Here is a 23,671-nt window from a genome sequence, read left to right as displayed (position 1 = left end):
GCCCCACCGTTTCCCTTCACCAACCACTCACCCAAACCACCCCTTCCTCGCTAGCAAAAGGCTAGGGGTCCAGAAGCCTCCCAGATTTGTCTAGCCCCCAAGCTCTATGCAAAGCTTCCAAACCAGTCTAGGCCAACGACTACCAGTATAAACTTAAATCATCTCCAGGGACAGGCATGTCACCATGTTACCCCTTGCTGGACTGAATTTTATGTCTAAAAATTCTCATGTCACAAAAAGAACCTCCTGACTTCCCCCAATCTTCAGGGACACTGGAGATCAGCAGTATTTCCCATGTTCAGGATCACAGGCTCCTGCCCAAACACAATTTACATACAACTCCTGGGGTCTTCAATGGCCGCGAACCTAGTTTAGGTGGTGGGTACAGAGGACAAAGGCAAGGTGACCATCGAGGTGACCCATGACGGTTGGAGTGCTTTACACCAGTGTTATCTGACCCAGGGACAGGATAACAAATGAGGTTTAAGTCTGGAATGAAAAAGGAGGCCATACTAAAAAGTAGGAAAGGGCATAGGCCAGGCATCTGTCAGACTGAATGTTTTATTTCAACAGACATCCCTGGTTTTAAAAAAAAAAAAAAAAAAAAAAAAAAAAGGGCGGAGGGAGGGGTTCAACATTTCATCACACCCAACAGGGAGCAAAGTCCCATCCAAGAACTCAGAGCCCCTTCTGAGGCATCACTCGAGTCTTTGCTAGCTCCAAGACAGAAAGGAGCTGAGTTTTCTAACTTTTGTAAGAAAAATCTATCAAATATGTTCATTCTCGCAGAGGCGAGGGCTGGATCCTCAGGGAAAGAGGTTCTGGGCTTGGAGCAGCCGGGGTCCCAGAGGTGAAGCCAGGCGTTGGGCCAGCTGGGCTGCAAGAGATCCTGGGATCTGCGATCAGGCCCAGAGCCTTAGAACCCATACTTGGCTTGCGTCTGCCGGCGGCTGAGCTTGTTCTCTGACCAGGTGTTCTTCAGCTCCAGCTCTCGCTCCTTAGCCTGTGGCAAAGAAGAAGGGGCAGGGGAGAGTCAAACTGAGGTTTTGACAGACATTTTTCTCTTGCCTCTGTAAGCTTCCCAATTTAAAATATTTCTCCCATCATAATAATCATGGGAAAATAACAAATCACTTGAAAGACATAATTTTCTCTTATTCAAGTATAAGGGAAAGACCCTGGGGAAGCAAAGAAAAATAATCCCTTTGGGGAACTAACACAATATAAACAGAATAAAAACCCAAGAATCCTGGTCCTTCATCTGCTAGATTTAAAACTGAAATCCTCAAGTAGGAAATGGACAAATGAGAACAAGAACTGGCATGTGAAAGGAAGACACATCCGCTGCCTTGGATACCTGACCAGCCAAGTGGGAGAGGACAGCCTCAAAGACTTGGATAGGTCCAAATAGGACACCAACCGACAATACCTTAGTCTGGAAATGAAGCTTTGCTGTAGTGTCGAATACAGCATATGTGAAACCCCAGAAACGCACACCACTTTAAAGTACACTGGAGCTGTGAGAAAAAGACTGGAAAGTACTGGAATCATGACTCTCCCCTTCTGATCTCCACAACTCCTGGCTCTACAACTGCATTCTGGGAATGTACAGGCAATATCATAGAAAAGGGGGTCCTCAACCTTACCCCCAACAAAGTTATTAGATACCCTCTCACTTCCCATAGATTAAGGGGGCGGCTAACAGCTTGGATTTAAAAACAGACCCTACCCTCAAATTCTCTTCCTGCAATAACAAGATAATGGTAAGGATATAAATGAGTTCCTGAAAAGGAAAGTGAAAATATGACAACAGAAGTCTGATTTGTCACTGAAATCACCAAGCAGCATAGACATTCCCCAGGGAAAGAGCCAGGAAAGAGTCTTATTCCTGTCTGATCTTTGACAGCATTTCATATAGTAGGTCTCAAAAGAGGGCTGTTTAATGATTATTTGAAAGCTGCCAGGTCCTATCAAATAAATACCAAGCTATGTTCTAACTCCAAAAGACGTATTTTTATTATGTATAATACTGGATTATCTGTGTTGATGTTTCCTGTGGCAGAAGTGGAGGATACAAAACCAACCTATTCATTAGGTGGATGTTTTGCTAAAGGGCAGTGAACCAATTTTTTCTTTAAATCATTTATTATTATTAAAGCTACTACTTAAAAGAACTCTCTGACAGGTGACTTCCAGTCAAGATGAGGGAGTAGGTAAGCGCTGTGCTCACCTTCTCTCATGACATCAAAATTACAACTAAATTATAGAATAATCAACCTGGATAACCACTGAAGACTAGCTGAAAAGAAGTCCTATAACTAAGGACATAAAGAAGAAACCATGTTGAGACTGATAGAAGGACAGAGACACTAAATGGGCTGGTCCCACAACCATGTGTGGCCCCTGAGAAACAAGAGAAGTATCTCAGCCCTGGCTGGGTAGCTCAGTTGGTTAGAATGTCACCCCGAAACACCAAGGCTACAGGTTCAGTCCCTGGTGAGGGCACACACAGGGATCAACCAATAAATACATAATTAAGTGGAACAATAAATCAATGTCTCTCTCCTCTCACCGTTCCCCTAAGTTAATTATTTTTTTTAAATGTATTTTTATTGATTTCAGAGAGAGGAAAGGGAGAGAGAGAGATAGAAACATCAATGATGAGACAGTCATTGATCGGCTGCCTCCTGCACGCTCCCAACTGGGGACTGAGCCCACAACCCGGGCATGTGCCCTGACTGGGAATCGAACCCCGATTGCCTAGATCCTAGGTCGACGCTCAACCACTAAGCCATGCCCGGCTGGGATCTAAGTTAATTTTTAAAAAGAAAAAATCTTTTTTTAAAAAGTGTCATCTCAGCTACAGAGGTCCCCCTGAGGAGCAAGGGGTCCCAGTGCGACACCATGCTACCCAGCCCAGAGCACCAGTGCTGGGAAGAAAAGCCCCCACAACACCTGGCTGTGAATATCAGCATTTATATATGGAATCTAAAAAACAAAACAAAAAAAACAGAAACAGGCTCACAGATAAAGAGAACTGATGACTGTCAGATGGGAGGGAAGGTTGGGGGCACTGTGTGAAAAAGGTGAAGGGATTGAGATATACAAATTGGCCCAGCCGGGCATGGCTCAGCAGTTAATCATCGACCTAGGATCCAGGAGATCTCAGCTGGATTCCTGGTCAGGGCACATGACCGGGTAGAGGGTTCAATTCCCAGTTGGGGCATGCAGGAGGCAGCTGATCAATGACAACTCTCTCATCATTGATGTTTCTATCTCTCTCTCTCCCTCCCTCTGAAATCAATAAAGATATATTTAAAAAAAAAAAAAGATATACAAATTGGCAGTTACAAAATAGCCACAGGGATGTAAAGTACAACATAGGGAATACAGTCAATAATACTATAATATTAGTATTATTGCTGGCCTGTTGGCTGCTCACCCTTTCTTATTGGGGGAACCACTATGCTGTACACCTGAAACTAATATAAATATTGAATGTCCACTGTAACTAAAATAAATTAATTTTAAAAACCTGTGATAAACTATTTCACTTCCTCTACATTTATGTTTTGGACTTACAGAGTTTATTTTAAGCACCTGTACCTGAGCCTTATATGAAGTAAGACTGATACAGAGTAGTGTAATTCTGAAGGACACACACACTCCTAGTGGCCACATGAAAAATGGGAGAGGACACCTGCCCAAAGATAGTGCCTGACACCTGGGCTTCTGGCCCAGATCTCAGCCTTCAAATTTTCAGGTTTGTAGGGATCCTACCAGGCAGGCCAGGGCCCTCAATGCTCTCACCTGATGAATGAGATAAGTGATCTGGTGTTTCCGCCGCTGCTGGCCTGTTGGCTGCTCACCTTTCTTCTGCAAGAGAAGAAAATACCATCATTAATCCACAGGAAGAAAAGCGGAAGTTTCTCAGGTGCCCAGATGGTGCAATGACAGGGACTGAGAAACCAATGACACTGCCCAAATCCTAGCAGAGAAAAGTATGTTTGGAGCTGTTTTTTATGCCTATAAACTTACAAAACAATTATTTTTATTAAAGCTCTTATGCAAAAAACCCAAGCTCAGAATACCTGCCTGAAGTAGCTTGCTAATACCCCCATTAGACTGGAAATACTTTAAGCTCAGGACTCTTTCTTCTGTTTCTTAGTAACCCCATCCCACCCCCAGCACCAAGCTCTGCCCACAGTGAACACTTGATACCAGTTTTATTGCCTACAGTCAATCTAAAACAGCTTAAGTGCCAGAGCACAGGCAACCTCCCTGCCCTCTCACAACCCCTCAAACCCTGTTCATCTCTGTCCCCTCCCTACTCCCCAGTCAGTCCAGATGTCTAGCCTGTCTCCTAGCTACTGCTTACCAACGCTTTCTCATCAATCACCTTTGGCTGAATCCCCACCTCCCCCATCCTAGTAAGTACCAACACCTTCCCTGGAATCAGAATTTTCACCATCACTCCACCTTTCTCTGGTCATCTAACCTCCACCTGTAACTGCACTGAACCCCTAACCAAACTATGATGAAAATGATCTACTGTCAAAATCTGTATTGATTTGGACTTTCATTCTGTGCTTTTTCTGTCCTCTGCCAATGTTGTCTCAGACTAGGAGCTTCCTAATCAGCCCCACCCAACTCCCAAAACTCCTCTCTGGAGTCTCCTCAGCACTTATGTAATCAATTTGCACTGGAATCATTTATACTCAAGTGTCCTTAAATCTTTTTCCAACTACACTGTAAACTCCGAAATGACAAGAATCGCATCTTTATGCTTTTTGTTTTTAATTTTTAAATCCTCACCTGAGGATACGTTTATTGATTTTAGAAAGAGAGAAACATCTATGTAAGAGAGAAAACATCAATCAGTTGACTCCCATATGCGCCCCAAATGGGGACTGAACCCGCAACCTAAGTATGTGCCATGACCGGAAATCAAACCTGCTACCTTTTGGTGTACAGGATGACGCTCCAACCAACTGAGCCACACCAGCCCAGGCTTTGTCTTCTTTTTTTCAAAAGTTGATTTAGAGAGAGAGGAGAGGGAGAAACATCAATCAGCTGCCTCCTGCACGCCCTCTACTGGGGATCGAGCCTGCAACCAGGCATGTGCCCTGACCAGGAATCAAACTGGTTTGGTGCATGGGACAACACTCAACCAACTGAGCCACACTGGCCAGGGTCTGTCTTCCTTTTTAAAAACCCAGCTCAATACAATGAGATGGTGGAAAGAAAACTTGGACCAGGGAAATAACAAATTCCAATTCCTTACTATTTAATGTCATTTAATGTGACAGTTCAAGATGAGAAACATAAAACATGCAGCTCCATTCTTGGCCCACAGTGAACAATAGTTGCTATTACTGTGTGATGATACCTTTTGACCCACAGTTAGTAGAGCATTCTCTAAGTGGTTCTTCCAGTAAGCAGCGATGGATCTATGCTATCTAACCACTATCCTTTGCTCTGTCCTATATGACCGCCAGCATTCAGTTAAAACAAATGGCTAGGGCTCAGGTGGCAATCTGTGGCTACAGAACAAAACAAGCGGGAGAAGAAGCCTGTAAGATGCCTGACCCTGGCCTTGATGGTGCTGGGCTGGAATCCAGGGTTTCCCCACGTTCTCCCCGTGGCAGGCTCATAAATGTCCACATTTGCTGTACTCAGCTACTAGGTGGAGATATTCATTCTGAATGAAGACAACTAGCCCAGAGAAGGTGGGAGGGTGGTGTGGGAATAAAGAAACATAGCATGTGAAAAGACCGCAGATGGCCCTGGCTAATGTGGCTCAGTTGGTTGAGCCTCGTCCTGTGCACCAAAAGGTTGCCAGTTTGATTCCCAATCAGGATATATGCCCAGGTTGTGGGTTCAATCCCCAGTCGGTGTGTGTGCACAGAAGGTAGCCGATCGATGTTTCTCTCTGACATCGATGTTTCTCTCTCTCCCCCTCTCCTTTCCTCTCTAAAATCAATAAAAAACATATTTAAAAAAGACCACAGGTGGCTACAATAAATAATGGGAAGGAGAGAAAGAGGTTGCATACTCAGATCCTAGGACCCCAGGACTTCTGAGGCCCTGCGGTGCCTACACCTCAAAGATATGCTGAGCCAGGTCCCAGCTTAATAGACTGGAGAGAGGAATATGACCATAGGGAGAGGGTAGAGCAGCTGTGGATTCTGTCCAGCGAGGGAAGGAGCCATAACATATCAGAGATCTTCTCAACTGGGAAACTGCTCCACCGTTCAATCTCAGCAACCAGACTCCACCATCCAGATGGAGTGCAAAGTGCTGCAAAGTGCTGGAAGGCAGGAGTAGTGTTTGTGAGGCTCAGTGCATACTCCAGTACCACTGACAACAGGTGTTTGCTAAAGGTGTTGTTGACAGTAACAGAGTAGGGAGCAGGACCAGATTTTGCGTTGAGGCCTCCCAAGTTTGCCACCCAATAGATCCTGCCCACTTACTTTACTGAATGACTTCATGGTTTTCTCTTCTGTCAATGACTTGGTCATCCACTGCTGGGCCCCACTGAGCTGGTCATCACCTTTGATCTCCACGAAGTTGATCTCCTCCCTCCCTCGGTTCCTCTTGCCCTGCAGCCGCTTAAACTGGAAAAGGAGAAAAAAGGCAGGAGTGGGAATCTGAGTGGGGGATTGGGATTAGGAGATGTGGCTAAGGAACCATATTTTATCCAATGGTTTTGTGATTCCCTAATTCCATTGCATCCTCATTTCCCCTCTATGTAATATATCCTTTCACCAGGCCACCTACCAAGCTTCCCTGATGCCAGATGTATGGCTACTTCTCAGTTCTCCTGGACTCAGGGAAAGGAAGGTCAAGAGACATTTCCAAACATAAGTGAGTACTGAGAATAACTTGTATGAATTTGTATTCCCATTACTATACATTGTATCTGCCTAAAAGGACTACATGCAGTTTTCAAATTAACAACTGGGGATAAAAAAATCTAGGAATTCTCTAAAAATCAGTTCCTTTTACACATCTGGTCCTTCTCATTGGTTTGGTATCACCAATTCAGCAGACCACACACCAAAGCAGATCAGTGAGGGAAAACACGGAGCTGGGTACAGAGGGGGCTTCACAAAAAAGGCCTGGTCTAGGAGACCACTACTCTTTCCTCCTCCTCCTCACAAAACATGCAGATCACTTCACAGTAACCCAAAGATGTGTCTGGAAGGGAATGTGGGTGCTGAGGAATCAAAACACTCAAGCTTCAGTGAGACGGGGGTCCCTTTCTAAGCATTAGTGAGGCCTCTAGGGTCACTCTACCCACAAGAAACTGACTTCTGCCACTGGATGAGCAGCTCCCTGATGCCTCCTAGGCTTAGGACAAAAAAGAACTGAACCATAGAACTTGTCAAGAAGGACATACACAGGTGAATGAATGAACACAATATTAACCACAGGCAGAGAAGTATGCAAAGATGCACAACTTTCTGTGAACAGGTGAGCAGAAATTATTTTTTTTATAAGAACCTGCATGCAAAGAGGTAACACCCTCTATTTCTCCACCCCCACCCCCAATAGGCTGTGATATCCCTATAGATGAAACAATTCTTTAAATCCTGAACATGGCCTGATGGCTGCAGGACATGGGGTTTTCATATCCCCTTGCACTGAGGTTGGGGAGCTCAGCACCAGGGGATCCAGTTATATGAAACCCTAGGGGTTATTTAGTGTGACTGCTGTTTCCTCCCATAATCCATTCTCCCCTTCTCCTGTCATGTGAATGACTCCAACTAAGGGCTGCAAAGGGCTAGATGGAACGCAGATGTGACAGCTGTAGCCTCAGTTGTTATCACTGACCATAAGAATAAAGGCCACAACCTAGGGATGGGAAAATAATGATCAGAAGGGAACTAGATCCCTGACAACTTTGTGGAGCTGTCCCACCAGCCCTGCCTGGCTTGCCCACCTCTAGCCTTCTTTTATGAGAAAAATAATTACCTTCTCTTATAGAACCCCTACTATTTGGGGATTCTCAGTTATGTGCTACCACACCTAATCCTAAATGAATAGAAGTTTAAAGAGAATTTCCTTTAGCTTCAGATTCGTCTGTGGGTCAAAGATGGTCACTTGTACTTTGTTAACTTACTGCTTCGTCATCAATAAAGGAGGCATCTGAAGCAATTTCCTGGGGGGGCACCAGGGCCGGGTCCTGTACAGGATAGTAGCCACCACTGTAATAATCCTGTAGCCAAGGAAAGAAAAAACACATCAACTGAGGGCACCCTGATGAGAGGGGACAACAAGGTCTGTCCAAGAACAGAGAAAACCCTCATAAAAGAGGCAATGGTGACGCCCACACTATAGACCCCTCAAACGGACCAGTCAAAGGCAAAGGTCTTAAGGATGTCTCTCACAATTCAAGAACAATTTCTGCCTTTCTGATATGCACCATCCAGACAGAGGGGCATTTTTTTAAGAAAGGGTGACAAGAAATAACGACATTCTCTTCTGCTTCTACACCCTGCTCCCTCAGCTGCTTCCCAAGAGTGATTCCCACCCTTTACGTCTACTGTGCCCCCAGCTCTGCTCCTCCTGCTCATAAGACCCTAATAAGCTCTGATGGGAGAGGGATGAGGTGTGAGGACATTATTCCTACTCCTCACCCTATGAAGGGCCTCCAGACACAGGGAGGCTGCCTTGAGTGAACGGGCGGGGAGGCGTGCAGATCTCTGATGCAATAGCAACCACTGTTAGGGCAGTATGGAATTTACAAAGCTGGGAGCAAACTAGGTTTGTATTACCATATTTTTGGTTCAGGAATCTGATGCTTCTCCCCTTAGGGGTGAGCTATGCAGATTTCGTTGTGGACACTAGAAGGCAAGGCCCCTGCTGAGGCCAAACCAGGCAGCCACAGAGCTGAGAAACTGTGTCCACCCTGTCCACACTTTTTCCTAAGCCTTCCACCTTTGCCCAAAACTCCAAAAAAAATGCCCCTCTAAGAACATCCATTTTATAGTGCACTCAATGGAAAATAAAGTTTAATAAGGACTTAAATCAAAATTATATATAAAAACACAGAGTGATTAGAGCATGATTTTCCATAAAAGTAGAGTTGACCCTTGAATAACAGGAATTTGAACTGCATGGCTCCACTTAATGTGGATTTTTTTCAACACTGTAAATGTATTTTCTGTTCTCTAGCTTACTTTATTGTAAGAATACAGTAGTATATAATACATATAACGTACAAAATATGTGTTAATCGACAATGTTACCAGTAAGGCTTCCAGTCAACAGTAGATTATTAGTAGCTAAGTTTTTGGGGAATGAAAAGTTATAGTAGGACTTTTGACTGTAGGGTGTTGGGGGGGTGTCAGCCCCCTAACCATCTCCTTGTTCAAGGGTCAACTGTATTCACAATAAGATATTTACATTACAAGGTCCCCTAGTGTATTTAAAGTGCCTTAATTTGTATAGCCAGCCTCAATGGTGTTTATAACTGAATAAAGAATTCCATTTTGTTATTCATTTGCTGGAGGTAAACAAGAAGTTTCTGATTTAAATAGCTTTTTTTTTTTCCCTCCCTAAAGAGGTCAAAACATTCTCATCTTCTTCCTTCCTTCTAACAATGTTTAGGGAGGATAGACTGTCTGTGATCAGCTACGGGATACAACAAGGTTTAACAACAAATATCTAGGGAACACAACTGTTTAAAGTTTCTGATCTGAAAAGGGTCCCTACCCATGCCCAGACTGAAGGTAAGATTAACACTGACCATTCAGAGAATCAGAGTGGTTGAAAAGGACTTAAGTTTTCCAACCATCCTAGGCTGGCAAGAAAACTTTCTACAGCTGCCCAGCTGGGACCAGCCAGCTGCCTCTACTCAACCACCATCACCACTGCTTCTGCAAGTTCCCAAACTCCTGGGATCCCTCTCCACCTAGAGAAGCTCTGACTGCTGGGAAAGCCTTCTTAAACCTATTTACAACCCGGCATCCTATACTCTCACTCTCTGAGGCCACGTAGAACAACCTAAATAGCTCTTCCAAATGACGTTTGAATAAAAAGTTATCATAACCATTTACTGAACATTTATTATGTTCCAGGAACCATGTCAAGCTAATGTAATTTTCCTAGCAACCCTATGAGGTTGCCATTATCATTCCCATTTAACAGCTGAGGAATCTGAGACTCAGAGAGACAGTTAAGGATTTGCCCAGACTCATATAGCTTGGGATTCAAACCCCAAACCAGCCTCAGAACTCATTCTCAATCACATCCCTAGTTTCCCCTCTCCAGGGCCTTGCCTAGGTCATTTCAACTTTTCATGACTCAGTCAAGGCTTCTCACCAGTCTCCTTACTCCCCCTTTTCATTTGTCAATCCAGATTCCCTCCTTCCTCCCCAGTCCCACCTCTCCCCTTCCTCTGTGTTCTTGGACTCACTGCAATTAGAAGTCTAGGTCACGGTTCACTTATCTGCATCATCCACACCTGCAAAGCTACCCTAGATCTCCAAGGCTGGAGACCACTCCTCTTCCACCTTCTCCCTATAGCTCTCACCAGGTCCTACAATAAGATTTTGTTTTCAGAATAAAGGTGCCAATTATGTGGTTCTACTATCAGACCTCAAGACTTAGGAAGTTTTAGACCAATATGGTTCAGAATAAAGGTAGTATGTTTTGAGGCCTGATAGGTATGAGAAAACCACTAGAAGATTCATTAATTCACCCAAAGTGATGCCCCAAAGGCTGTATCACTGGCTCAAAGCTCTCCCTGACTGCCATGCTCAACAGTCCCTCCTACCCACCTGATAATAAGCACCAGCGGCATTGGCATCGCCATATGTGGAGAACTGACAGTAGCTGTAGTCGTCCCCAGGCTTGGGCATCCAAGGGGCCCCACTTGAGCCTGCTGCCATCTTGAATTCAAGGGGGGCATTGGCTGCATCATCCTGGAAAGCCGGCTCTGGTTCCGTGCCTGGAGGCAGCTCTTCAGGGACAGTGGGAATGGGGTAAGGGTATGGCTCAACTCCAGGAGGCTCAGCCTTGTCAGGGAGGGAGAAAAAGTTCTCAGGAGCTACTTCCTCATCACTGTCGTCCTCCTCCTGCGTGATCTGCTTCGTCACTTGCAGGGCAGCACTCTTGGCAGCAGCCTTGATGGCGGAGGGCGACGGAGTGGTGGTTGTGGTGCCCACAACAGGGGCAAGAGAGGAGGGCTTGGTCTTAGAAGCCTGTCTGGAAGGCTTAGTGTCAGAGGAGCCATCTGAGGGTTTCCGAGAGAAGGCATGGGGCAGGAGCAACCTGTTAGTCTCTTTCACAGTCAGGTTTTTAGGTTGGGGAAGCAAGGCAGACAAACCAGTCCCCTGGCCAGATCCCTGGTGATCCGGGTTTGGGGAAGGAGGGAAGAAAGATGACAAGTAAAATGTTATGATATATACTACTAACATCAAGAACAAGAATTACAGACACGCGCTCTAGCTAAAATCTTACCAGCCCTGTTGCCGTCTCACCTTCACCTATTCAAGTGATCGAAACTGTGCCCAACTCCTACCTCAGGCCCTTCTGCTGGCTGCTTCTCCCAAGGTAAGATGTCATCTCTGTTTTCCTTGGCTCCATCCCAACTCAGCTCCACTGCCCTCTGCCATAGAGCCTTCCCTGATCGTGTTTCTGGCAAATATAATGCTCTTAACCTCTCCTATCATCCTTCTCCCAAAAAGCCCGGGGCTCTCTCTAGCTATTCACTCAACTCTCCATGTCCTGAAGGTTCCTCTTAACATGGGAACTTGCTGCTGCCTTTGGATTGCTCTCAAGGTCAAAAACAAGGCTCTGTCCAAAACAGACATTCATACATGTTGCCAAAAGGTACCTCTCTTGCCCAGGGAAAGCCCTATAGACGTTTAATATTCAGTTTGTTCATGCCAGACTCAGGCATTTAACATATCGTAAGCAGCTCTCAGGTTCTGCTTTTTGTATGCTATGAGGCTTTCTGTATGTTACAGGGTCAGCTTGGTCAAACTGTAAGACTGAGGGAAGGCCAGTGTGAAAAAGGAGAATGGAGTAAGGTCCCTGGTCCTGGAGTCAGTGTACTATATCCCTCTTAGTCAAGAAATGCCCAGACCATGTAAGATTTTTAGTCAAGCAGGCCAGGCAGAAAACTGGCTCCTTTCCCTGCTGTCTGTGTTCACAGGTTTGAGTCACTCCAGCCTGACAGACCCCAGAGGCTCAGAGTCATAGGAACCAGACTGAGGTTCTAGGTGGAGCATATCCTCAGGGTACCTTTGCAGTGTTTGACTTCTTAGCTGACATCTGGAATCATGGCTACATCCCTTTGCAATGCTGGGTTCCCACTCTACCTTAACAGCTCAGAGTTTCTCTATCCACTCATTTCCTACCATCTGAAAGACTGCTCTTTAACTACCGGGGTGCCTTCTGATCTGAGCCAGTGTCCTCCCATCATTTTTATATGCCAGTCCATCTCCTCCAGGAAGCCATTTTGATAACAGAATGACTGGCCTTTCAGTCTCATCATGCCAGTTTCCTCCATCATCACCCATCACAAATACGGACAGCGTCACTATGGCCAGTTATCTTTCTAACTCCCACATGACTGATTCCTTCTAAGACCCCTCAGCAGTGGAAGTGACACCTTAATAGAGTCAGGGAAAGTGGCAGCTTCAGCACTGTACACCTGAATCACATGACAACTTTTATAAAGGCAGGACCACTTTGGATGAACACGAGATCAGAGACTGTATAAATCACCAAGTGTGAAGTATAACAGAATAAAGAAACTGGGACAGGCAGAAACAAAGAAAACAGCAGAGAAACCATTTCCTGGCACTGTCTGGTTGAGGACCTCTGGTCTTAATTACAGAGCAGCAGCCGAATGCAGGTAAGAGCTTGGACTCCACAGTCAGACCAGCTGAGTCTAAATCTCAGCTCTGCTGTCCCCAGCAGGTGTCTGACCTTGAGCAAGTTCTTTAAGCTCTCAGTTTCCTCATATATAACACAAGGATGATGGTAACACTAAGACTTAGGCAATATTACAAGGATTAAGTCAATTAAATGCTACTAGAGCACTTAGAACAGTGCCTGGTACATAGTAAGTGATATTTAAATGTTTATTTTCCAGCTTAAAAATGAGACAGGGAGAAAATGGATAATTTTTAAATACAGATGTTCTAGAAACAAACTCATAAATACAAAGAACAAATTAATGGCTGCCAGATGAGAGGGGGGTTGAGAGGCTGGATGAAAAAGGTAAAGGGATTAAGAAACACAAATTGGCAGTTATAAAATAGTCACTGGGATATAAAGTACAGCATAGGGAATATAGTCAATAATATTGTAATAACTATGTATGATGTCAGGTGGGTACTAGAATGGGGTGATCACTTTCTAAGTTATATAAATGTCTAATCACTATGTTGTACACCTGAAACTAATATAATACTGTAAGTCAACTTAACTGAAAAATAAAAATAAAAATTTTTTAAATAAATTACAGATGTCCCCTAACATCATTTTGACCAATCCATTTATTCTATCCTTCCTATATAATCCTTTTACTTGAAATGCAATGAATCAAATTGAGTTCCAATTCATCTCCCTAACACTACCTGTCCTGTAAGAGGTAACACCACCACACTAAAGCCATGGAAGAGTGAGGAGAAGGCAGAGAAACACAAGGTCCAATGTTGTCAAAGAACAAAATCATACTGAAATAATCGGTCCTCATATGCCTGCGTTTGTTCCAAGTCTGATCTGGAAACCGCTGGGCAATGGAAATGCTGTCTTTCAGGAAGTAATATGGGAAGAGAAAAAAAATGGCTTCTATTATGTCACATAGCTTACCTGAAGGACAGTTTTCTTCTTTGTGGGTTCATCTTCCTCGGAATCTGACTAAGAGAAAAAGAAATGGAATAAAGCCTCACTGTTTAAGGATAGTGAAGGAAGCACATTAAATAAAACACATATGAAGGACTGGACAACAGCGGCCAGCTCCTGTGTCCCACCTCGGTGCAAGAGGCACACCCACCCGAGGCTCAGCCCAACAGCAGAGCTCCCTTCCTGCTTTCAAACATCAGAGAACAGGGTGTGCGCTGGTCTCCCCTGGTCTTTCATTCTCCTACCCCCAGACCTGTTGCACAGCCTTCTTGATATCAATTTCTGTTTCTTTACTTTAAAAGTATTTCCTCCTATTTAGTGTTTGGTGGAAATAAAAAGCTATACCCTATACCCGTTCTTCTTCCTATAAATCTGTCCACTAGAGGATGAATGGGATTTGGCCCACAATCTTACCTAATCTCAGCTTCATTTCTAAAACCACTTATATAGACTACATAACCACAGGACTGGGGAACTCCAGTGGGATTAAGTGGTGTGTTAACTACTCTTCTATGAGGCATTAAAGGTCAAAGCCATTGGAGAAATCCATTCCCTCTCCAAGTATGATCTATTGTCTGCCAAACAGTTGTTCATGTCCAGAAAGAAGGCAAGCAAATGAGGACTGTGAGAATTTGGGGCAAGACAGGTCATCTGTGTTATCCCTCTGACTCATCAGAGCTGTTTCTAATACAAGCTCTCACACTGAAAAATAGCTAAACTTTTAATGCAATACCAGTTCTTAATATCTTCAACTATCAAAGAGATGCAAGGTATATGAATCAAGCTTTAACATTTCATCTTTAAAAGTAATCCCCAAACCAAGAACCCTAAAAGGTTTCCATTTGTTCTCAGGACCTTGGTTTGGGCATCTGTAAATAAAGATGATTAGGCAGGAATCTAATATCCCACTCACCTCCAAGATTCTACAAGAATTCATACCCTCTGCTTATCTTTTTTAACTGACCTTCCCATCTCCTTTCTGGATTTGTCTGCTACCAAGATCTTTAAAAAATATATATATATATTATTAATTCTAGAGAGAGAGGGCGAGAAACATCGACGCGAGAGATAAGCATCGATCAGTTGCCTCCTGTACACATCCTGACTGGGGATCAAACCCGCAACCTGGGTGTGTGTCCTTACTAGGAATCGAACCGGCAACCTTTGGGTGGATGCGACAACACTCAACCAACCGAGCCACACCGGCCAGGGCTACCAGGACCTTTTGATCATCATTACTGAGAACCTATCTAGGCCCTGGCCAGGTAGCTCCGTTGGTTAGAGCATCATCCCGACACGCCAACTTTGCAGGTTCAATCCCTGGTCAGAATCAACTAATAAATGCATAAAGAAGTGGAACAAATTGATGTTTTTCTCTCTCTCTCTAAACTCAATCAAGTCAATAAAAAGAACCTATTCCATGCAGGACTTCCTGCTAGGTACTGTACACAGGCTCGATTGCCAGTTGAGGGAGTGCAGGAGGCAGCCTACTGATGTTTCTCTCTCTGCCTCTACCTTCCTCTCTAAAATCAGTAAAAACAAATTTAAAAAAATACATAGCTTTAGCCAACTCCATCGTAGAAAAGGTTGGGAACATGGAACTCACTGGTTCACTATGAAAAAAAGTTTAACTCTGGCCGGGTTAGAGCTTCCTCCCAATGTGCCAAGGTTGTGGGTTCAATTTCCTGGTCAGGGCACATACAAAATTTCAATGAATCAATGCATAAATAAGTGGAACAACAAGTTGATGTTTCTCTCTTTCTTTTCCTCCCTTCCTCTCTCTTTAAAAATAAGTAAAAATTTGTCCTGCCGGGCATGGCTCAGCCGTTGAGCGTCGACCTGGGATCCAGGCGATCGGGGTTCAATTCCCGGTCAGGGCACATGCCCGGGTTGCGGGCTCAATCAATGACTCTCTCATCATTGATGTTTCTATCTCTCTCTCTCTCCCTTTCCTTTCCTCTCTCTGAAAGCAATAAAGATATTAAATAAATAAATAAATTTAAGTAAATAAATAAATAAAAATTTAAAAACCAACCAATAAAGTTTTTTTTAAAAAACAAGTTCAGCCCTGGCCAGTATGGCTCAGTTGGTTGAGTGGCATCCCCAAAAGATTGCTGGTTCAATTCCGTTCAGGGCACATACCCAGGTTGGGGGTTGGATCCCTAGTCACCCTGGTAGGAGTACATACAGGAGGCGACGGATCGATGTTTCTCTCTCCCCCTCCCTCTGCCTTCCTCTCTCTAAAATTGATAAAACAAACATTTAAAAACAAGTTTAGATACCACTCAAAGCACTTCTGGGCATGTGGGGGCCTGATGGAAAACTAGCAGGAAACAGAAGGAAAGTTCATCAAGGAATTATCCAAATAATTCAGAAAAGATAATAAATTTTGGTTTAGAGTACCAAAAAGCAAAGAGATGAGTAATCCAAATGATAAAAGATGTGCCATAATATACTCTGTCACCCTGGGGAGGGACGGAGGGAGGAGGAGGTACAGCTGCCTTGAAGCATTTGACAGGATAATCAATTTAGCTTCTATCCAGAACTGGCTAGAAGCAATGGGCAGTATTTAATTTAGACTCAAGGAGAACTTCTTTGATGGTGATAGGTACAGAAGCATATTGGGGGGTTTTCTTTATCATAGTAAAACACATGTAACATAAAATTTAACATTTTAACCATTCTAAGTGCCACTTAATTCAGTGGCATTAAGTATACTGATGTTGTGTAAAGATCACCACTATTTCCAGAACTTTTTCATCATCCCAAACAAAAACTCTGTACCTATTAAATGGTAACTCCCCATTTCCCACTCCCTACCCTCCAGCACCTGGTAACCACTGTTCTACTTTCCATCTCTATGAATTTGCCTATTCAGGTTCCTAATGTAAGTGGAACCATACAATATGTGACCTTTTGTATCTAGCTTATTATTTACTTAGCAAAAGGTCTTCAGAGTCCACCCATGATAGAGCGTGCATCAGAATTTACTCCTTACGGTGAATATCATTCCTTGGGATGTATGTACCATACTTTGTTGATCATTCTGTTGATGGACGCTTGGGCTGTTGCCATCTTTTGGCTATTGTGAGCAGTGCTGCTGTGAACAGTGGTACAAGTTATCTGTTTGAGTCCCTGCTTTTAACTGCTTTCATCTAGGAGTGAAATTGCTGAATCATACGATAATTCTAATTAGCTTTTTGAGGAGATGTTAAACTGATTTCCGCAGGAATGTATTAAACGGAGGCTGTGGAGTCAACTCCTACAGAGGATTAAAGACCAGCAAATGGCAATCTAAGTGGGTCTGTGCCACTGGGCCCAGAGAAATGGGTAATGCTAGAAATACCAGAGCACCCAGGGCTGGGAGAAGTGTGCTGAGCCAGAATAGGCACTCCCAAGTTTTGGAGGCACAACCCGGTTGTCTCTCTTAAGAAAGTATTTTATTTCTTCTTGGCCTCACAAGAGCCTGAACCTCAATGGCCACCACTGTCCTCTCTGCTCCAGCTGCCAAGAGTGACAAGATACACACACCCCGAGACTGCTGAGCAAGAACAGAAACAGACATTTTCCATTAAGCTAAGCCCAGTGGGATCTGCTAATCTATTGGAGCCTCATTCCCCATGGCAGCCTCCCTCTTATCTTCTCAGGCTCTGGTTCTCACAGACTCCCTCTCCGAAAAGCAATCACTAGTTGCCGGGGCCAGGAGCCAAGGAGGAAATAAGAGCCCAAGCACAGACAGACAGAGACAGAGAGAAAGACAGTCTCAGTCTCTCTCTCCACTACCCCACCACCCCCACTCCAGGCTCCAAACTCAAATCACTACTATACTCTTCTCTGCTATTATCCCAATTAGCTAGATTTGCCAACTTTTTTTACTCTTTGGTGTGAAATATCTTCTGCTTACATCTGCATTTTAGTTAGGTTATCATTTTCTCTCCCATGTTGCACTTCTGACTGTACTGCTTTCCTATTTCTGTCTGCCCAAGGCTCTTCTATCTTTTCTATAGGTATATGATAGACAGAACAAAACATATCTGGGTACAAATACGACTTCTGCTACTACCAAACTGTGTGGTTTTAGGCAAATCACCTCTGTTCTCTGAATTTCTAGTTCCTCACCTGTAAACTGGGAATAATACTTAGCTTACAGAGTCACTGAAGTGCCCAGCACAATGTCAGACATTAAGCAAGTGCCCCGCAAGTGTTAGTAGGGAACGCCTTCCCTTTCTATCCAGGGCTAAAACTTAGCTTATGCCACTGCAGTCAACTCTTAATTATTTGGTTAACAGCAATGACCAAAATTAGTGAAATCTCAATCTCACAGCTTCAACAGCTTCAACCTTTCCACTATCTGGGTAAACAATCTGAAAGTACGGGTAATACTAATCCAGATAACTATAAAATTCCTATTTGCTTTGGCATGCACATTCTTACAGAAAACTCTTCCAGGAGACTTCTCTAATTTTGGTTTTCTACATCTTAATTTTAGAAGTCTGCATACTCTAAGCCCATGAAATCAACAACAACCAATGTCTGGAGGTTGTGTGGGTTGAAGCAAGAAGAGTAAGAAGGGAAAAGGAGAGGATAGTTTCCATCTCATGGACCATTCCTAACTCCTCACATAAATCAAAAGCTGAAATTTGATTCTGCAATGCACCTGGAGAGAGAATACGGTACTAACCTGTCCCCTGACTGCAGCTAATGGATGAGTGACCCAAATCAAACCAATCTCTCCCGGAAAACCAGAACTGGGACTAAGATTGTAGTTCAATCTGTGCTGATCACTACAAGGAAGGAAGTGTAATCAAGAAGGTGTGGGTGGCATCGTTCACCTGCAACAAAGACCTTAAGAAGCAGAGGGAAAGGGTCTGTAGACAAAGAAGAATGAATGAAATGTGCAAGAAACCGTGTGGGTCCCAATTCCTGATTCCAAGCACTTTCCAAGGTACCTCTGTATATTTATGACGCATTACTATTTAAAGGAGCTCGAGTTAGTTTTTGATACTTGCAACCAATTAAATCTAACTAATTCACAATCTGCTTGCTTCCTTAATACCCTAAATAACTGGTACCACTACTCTCCCAGCTACCTGAGCCAAAAGGCAGGGAGTCAACCTTGAATCCTCCCCCACTTGATCCATGATATCCAGTCAATCCCTAGTCTTACCACTTTCTACCTCCTAAATAGACCTAGAGCCTCCAGTTCTCTCCACACCCAGCTACTCCCTTTTCCAGAACGCCATCATCTCATACATCGTGTCTCCTCCATCTTGCTCCCTCCAGGTCTTTCACCACTCTGTGATCAGAGAATTCTGGTTCAGCCTTAAGGACTCTTCACTATCCCCAGAATTACACAGAAAGGCCTTAGCATGGCATCTAAGGCCCATTATCATCTGGCCTCAGCCTTTCTCTGTAACCCCATCTTTCATCACTTCCCCTGCCCACCTATGTGCTCCAGCTACTGTACCTTACTCACTTCAGGTTCCCCCAAAGCATTTTCATTCTCTCACCTCTAGGCTTCCGCATATTTTATTCCCTCTGCCTGATGTGCTCCTCCCCACCCCACCCCTTTCTCTGGCTACCTCCTCCTCATCTGTCTTATATCTGTTAAGATATCTCCTCTTTCTGGAAACCTCCCCAACCTCTGGAGTGGTGTGCCCCCATGGCACCAGCTCTATTATGGTTCTCCTCTGACTTGACCTAAAATCTATTTCCTTGTTGGTTCCTCCAATAAACCACAGCCTCTTTTGAGCAGGGTCTATCCTGTTCACTACTATACTCTTAGCTCCTGGCAGAGAAGTAACTCAATATTAAATTAATCAATAAGAGTTCGGAGTTAATTACTTCTACTTTAACACCAAACTCAAAAGGGAAATTATTTAAGGAAACCCAATTCATTTCTTTAAATGTGTACTAAGAGCCTACTAAGTGCAAGACACAAAAGATTAGATCCAGAGGGACTTAGAACTGGAGGGGGCACAACAATTTTAAAGATAAAGGTCACCCTGGCCTGATCATCTTGAATTCTCTTAGGCCATCTTTCCCCAGGAATTCTGTGTTCAGAGAACAATAATAACTCAAACAGGACAAAAATGGGAAACGGAACCAGCTAAAAGCTGGGACTTAATTTTAACTATCCATGTCACAGCTCACCTCAGGAATTTAGTGAATTATACTTACAAAGAAGGGACAGAGTTAGGAGTCCTCAGAGTTTTCTGCCACTTCAGCCAGTCTAAATTGAAGATTCTATAGTCTCTACCAGCAACTCTTTCTACTGCTACCTTCACAGACCTAGAAATGAGTCTTTCCACTGTTACTATGGAAGGAGGGAGGCTGGTTCAAAATGCCACCTTCCCCCACATATCACAATTAGGCTGAGATAAAGTTTGGGAGAAAACTGTGAAGAGACCTGGAACCAAAAGAGAATGCCAAGGAAATGAACCTATTTTCCTCTGTCAAATTCAGGGACTTTTCCTTTATTTCAGATTAAATCAAGGTCAAAGTAAATTTCAGTGTGGCAACGAGGTTTTGGATCCTAGACTTAAAAATGACAGACTGGCCCAGCCTGGCGTGGCTCAGCGATTTAGCATTGACCTAGGATCCGGGAGATCACGGTTCGATTCCTGGTCAGGGCACATGCCCAGGTTGCAGGCTCGACCCCCAGTCAGGTCATGCAGGAGGCAGCCGATCAGTGACGACTCTCTCATCAATGATGTTTCAACTCTCTCTCTCCCTCTCCCTCCCTCTCTCTGAAATCAATAAAGATATATTTAAATAATAATAATTTAAAAATAAATCAATAAAAATGACAGATTCAGGTCCTGCCAGTGTGGCACAGCAGTTGAGCATTGACCCATGTACCAGGTCACAGGTTCGATTCCAGTCAGGGCACATGCCTGGGTTGTGGGCTGGATCCCCAGATCAATATTGATGTTTCTCATAGATGTTCTCTCTCTTTCCCCATCTTCCTTCCTCTCTCTCTAAAATCAATAAAAACATATTTTCAAAAAATGACAGACTTAGGTGAGAAAGAAGGGGGAAATAATCTGCCAGAAAGTTTGAAACAAGTTAAGGAGGGAGATTCTGGAACCCCCCCTTCCATTCACTTGAGTTCAATCACTCAGAAAATATTGAGGTAGTATTCAGTATGTGCCAGGCATTGCTTTAACTACTAGAGACATAGCAGTGAGTAAAACAAATCATAAGCCCTGTCTTTGTGGAGCTTGTAAACTAGCAGCAGGAGGGGCAACAAGACCAGATAGTATGTTAGATGGTGGTAAACGCTATGAACAAAAATAAAACAAAGAAAGGGGGAGGGAAGAGTGGGTAATAGGAAGTTGCAATTTAAATAAGTAGGCTAGGATGTCCTCGCTGAAAACAAGTCTTTTAAGCCCAAACTTGAAGGAGGTGAGGGAGAGAACATTAAGATACCTGGGGAAGAAACTGAGGGACCAGCAAGAACTAAGAATGGAAATGGCCCCTGGGCAGTGTTGGAAGTCTAAAGAAAAGCAGTAAGAAAAGAACAAGCTTCTCCTGGGGGGTTACCAAAGGTAAGCCAGGGTCTGACCAGTTAACTCTTCACAAGAGAGGAAGGAAGGAACTCAGGATAACTCTAAAACACTACCTGCCCCTAGGCTTAAAGTCTCCTTTATCCCCAAAGTACTCCAAAAAGGCCTTCTAGTTTTCTGTTCTAATACACAGAAAATATAAGGTTGGCTGCCTCTTCTAGAAATAGTACCCAAGCATCCTAATTCACCTAGGCTTGACACCACCAAAATGGTGAAACCGAGGCACAGACCTGGAGTTTAGACAGACCCAGCTCTTAATGACTCTGCCCTTTACCAGAGTCAGTAAATGCTGATCTTAAATGCTGAATAGCTGCTTTTCACCTGTAAAAGTTAGGTTATCTCCCACAGTTCTGTCATAATTGAAGGGTCAAAGCCTGCCAAATGGTCTGAACTCAATAAACACTCAATTTCTTCCTTAACTCTCCTCAAAAATAGAATCCAGGATTCCTATCCTTTTCATTCAGACCCTGATGCTTTTAAGTTCAGAGACAAAGGAAAAGGTTAGTCTTGAGTTCAGCAAGGGCTCAAGAATCCTGTTCTCCTGTCACTTCCTCAGGTACAAGAGCGAGCAAAACCAAGTGTCCCTAGGCCTGAGCTTGGGTCTATCATCAGTGCCAAGTGATGGTACGTGGCCCGTCCGCAGGCGGGTCCAGCTTCGAGAAACCGCATGGACAAATACCTTAATTCCCCAAAGTTGACCAACTTCAGCTCAATTAATTGCACTGTGCCAGGAATCCAGTGGTCTGGAATCAACGGGCGCAGTTATGGGAGGAGTCCTACAGCTGAGCCCATGCCCAAGCCTGATGGACAGTTTGGGGGTACCCTCCCCGGATACTCACATCCCCCTTATGTAGCTCTGGCGCGGCAATCTTCACCGGCTCTGTTCTCTTCTTTGGCTTGGGAAGCCCCAGGGGGGGCCCGGCACCGCCGATTGGAGGGGGCAGACTGAGGCCAGGGCCGAGGGCCGAGGGCATCCCCAATCCCAGCCCCTCCCCAACTCCCGCTGCTTCAGCCGGGCTCACGCCTGGAGGTGGGGGGAAGCCTCCCAGGCCGAAGGGCAAGGGGGGAGGAGGCTGGAGCCGGGGGTCTCCGCTGGGTGGGGGCAGCAACAGCGGCGGGGGAAAGGCTGGGGCTAGCATCTGAGGGGGCGGAGGCAGCAAGGCCGGACCCTTGGGTGCGGGGAGAGACGCGAACAAGCCCCCTACGGTGGGCCCAGATGTAGGTGCGGCCGCCTCCTCCTCCGGTTCAGCTTCATCCAGCTCACTTTCATCGCTGCTGGCGTAAGCAACCAGCGACATGGCGCCTCCGCTTTCGGGGCGCCCTTGCCGGCAGACTAGGCCTACTTGAGACCGGGGATGCCCGGAGGCCTAGTGGGCCCCGCCACTTGGCGGGGTAGAGAACCGTGAAGTCCACCTTCTCCGTATTCTAGGGCTATCCCCGGCAGGATCCCATCGCCACAGCTGATTTCCACCAAATAAGACTTCCCTCTTCACTTAAGCTCTTAGTCCCGGGCAACTACACACAGCTAATGGCCGCCGAGTCACTCCGCCCCCTCCTCGTCTCTCTAAAACAGGAACTACAACTCCCAGAGAACTTTGGACATAGCCCCATTCTCCACGCAGGGAGCTCAGTGCAAGGCACAGCGGGAGTTGGAGTCCGAGAAAGGATTAAGGGGCGCGCAGAAAGACAGAGGGCCAACCCGCCTCTAGCGCGGGGTCTTCTGGGATGAGTAGTTTTTTTCGAGGAGGGATGTCTTCCGACAATTCTTAGGTGACTGCAAGCCCCACCGGTCACCGCGGTAGTCACAGAGGCGGGTAGGAGAGCATTTCGGTGCTTGAAGTTTCCTAGGGTAGCCCCTTGAACGCTAAGATTTATGGGAGATGTAGTGCTCCTAAAAACTGCAAGTGATGTCGGGAAGGAGAGGGAGTCTGGGAAGGTGGCGGATTGGGGAAGATAGCTTAAAGGGAAAGGGATATGGAAATAAACTGATGAAGTTCCCCCAGTTGGCTGAAACCGGCGTTGGACCTAAAAAGAGCCAGGGCACTAGAGACCGCTACGAAATTGGGCTGCGAGCCAGAAAGAAGCGAGATTTCAAGGCTAACAAATATCTGGGAGCTGAAATAAATGTGACTTAAGAGGGAGGAGGTGATCTCCTTCGTCTTGACCAAGGTGCACATCCAGGAGCAAACCTAGCCCATCCAGCCTGGGGACTGGCCTCTCTCTGCAGCTACCAGTGA

The 23,671-nt window shown here is 44.9% G+C and overlaps 1 protein-coding gene across 1 annotated transcript; it reads right to left on the bottom strand.

The window, feature by feature from the left end:
* Nucleotides 1-543: 543 nt before the first annotated feature.
* PRCC (proline rich mitotic checkpoint control factor) lies at nt 544-22,976 on the bottom strand. The gene is made up of 7 exons (XM_016221594.2): nt 22,274-22,976; nt 13,834-13,881; nt 10,788-11,354; nt 8,126-8,221; nt 6,474-6,617; nt 3,811-3,876; nt 544-1,003 (listed from the first exon to the last, which is right to left on the bottom strand). The coding sequence occupies exons 1-7, from the start codon at nt 22,730-22,732 to the stop codon at nt 917-919; spliced, it is 1,467 nt and encodes a 488-aa protein (XP_016077080.1). The 5' UTR covers nt 22,733-22,976; the 3' UTR covers nt 544-916.
* Between the last annotated feature and the right edge of the window lie 695 nt (nt 22,977-23,671).

This window comes from Miniopterus natalensis, chromosome 19 (assembly GCF_054644295.1).
Source record: "Miniopterus natalensis isolate mMinNat1 chromosome 19, mMinNat1.hap1, whole genome shotgun sequence".
Lineage (NCBI taxonomy): Eukaryota > Metazoa > Chordata > Mammalia > Chiroptera > Miniopteridae > Miniopterus > Miniopterus natalensis.
Note: the sequence above shows the minus strand (reverse complement) of the source record. Positions and strands in the feature narration are given on the sequence as shown.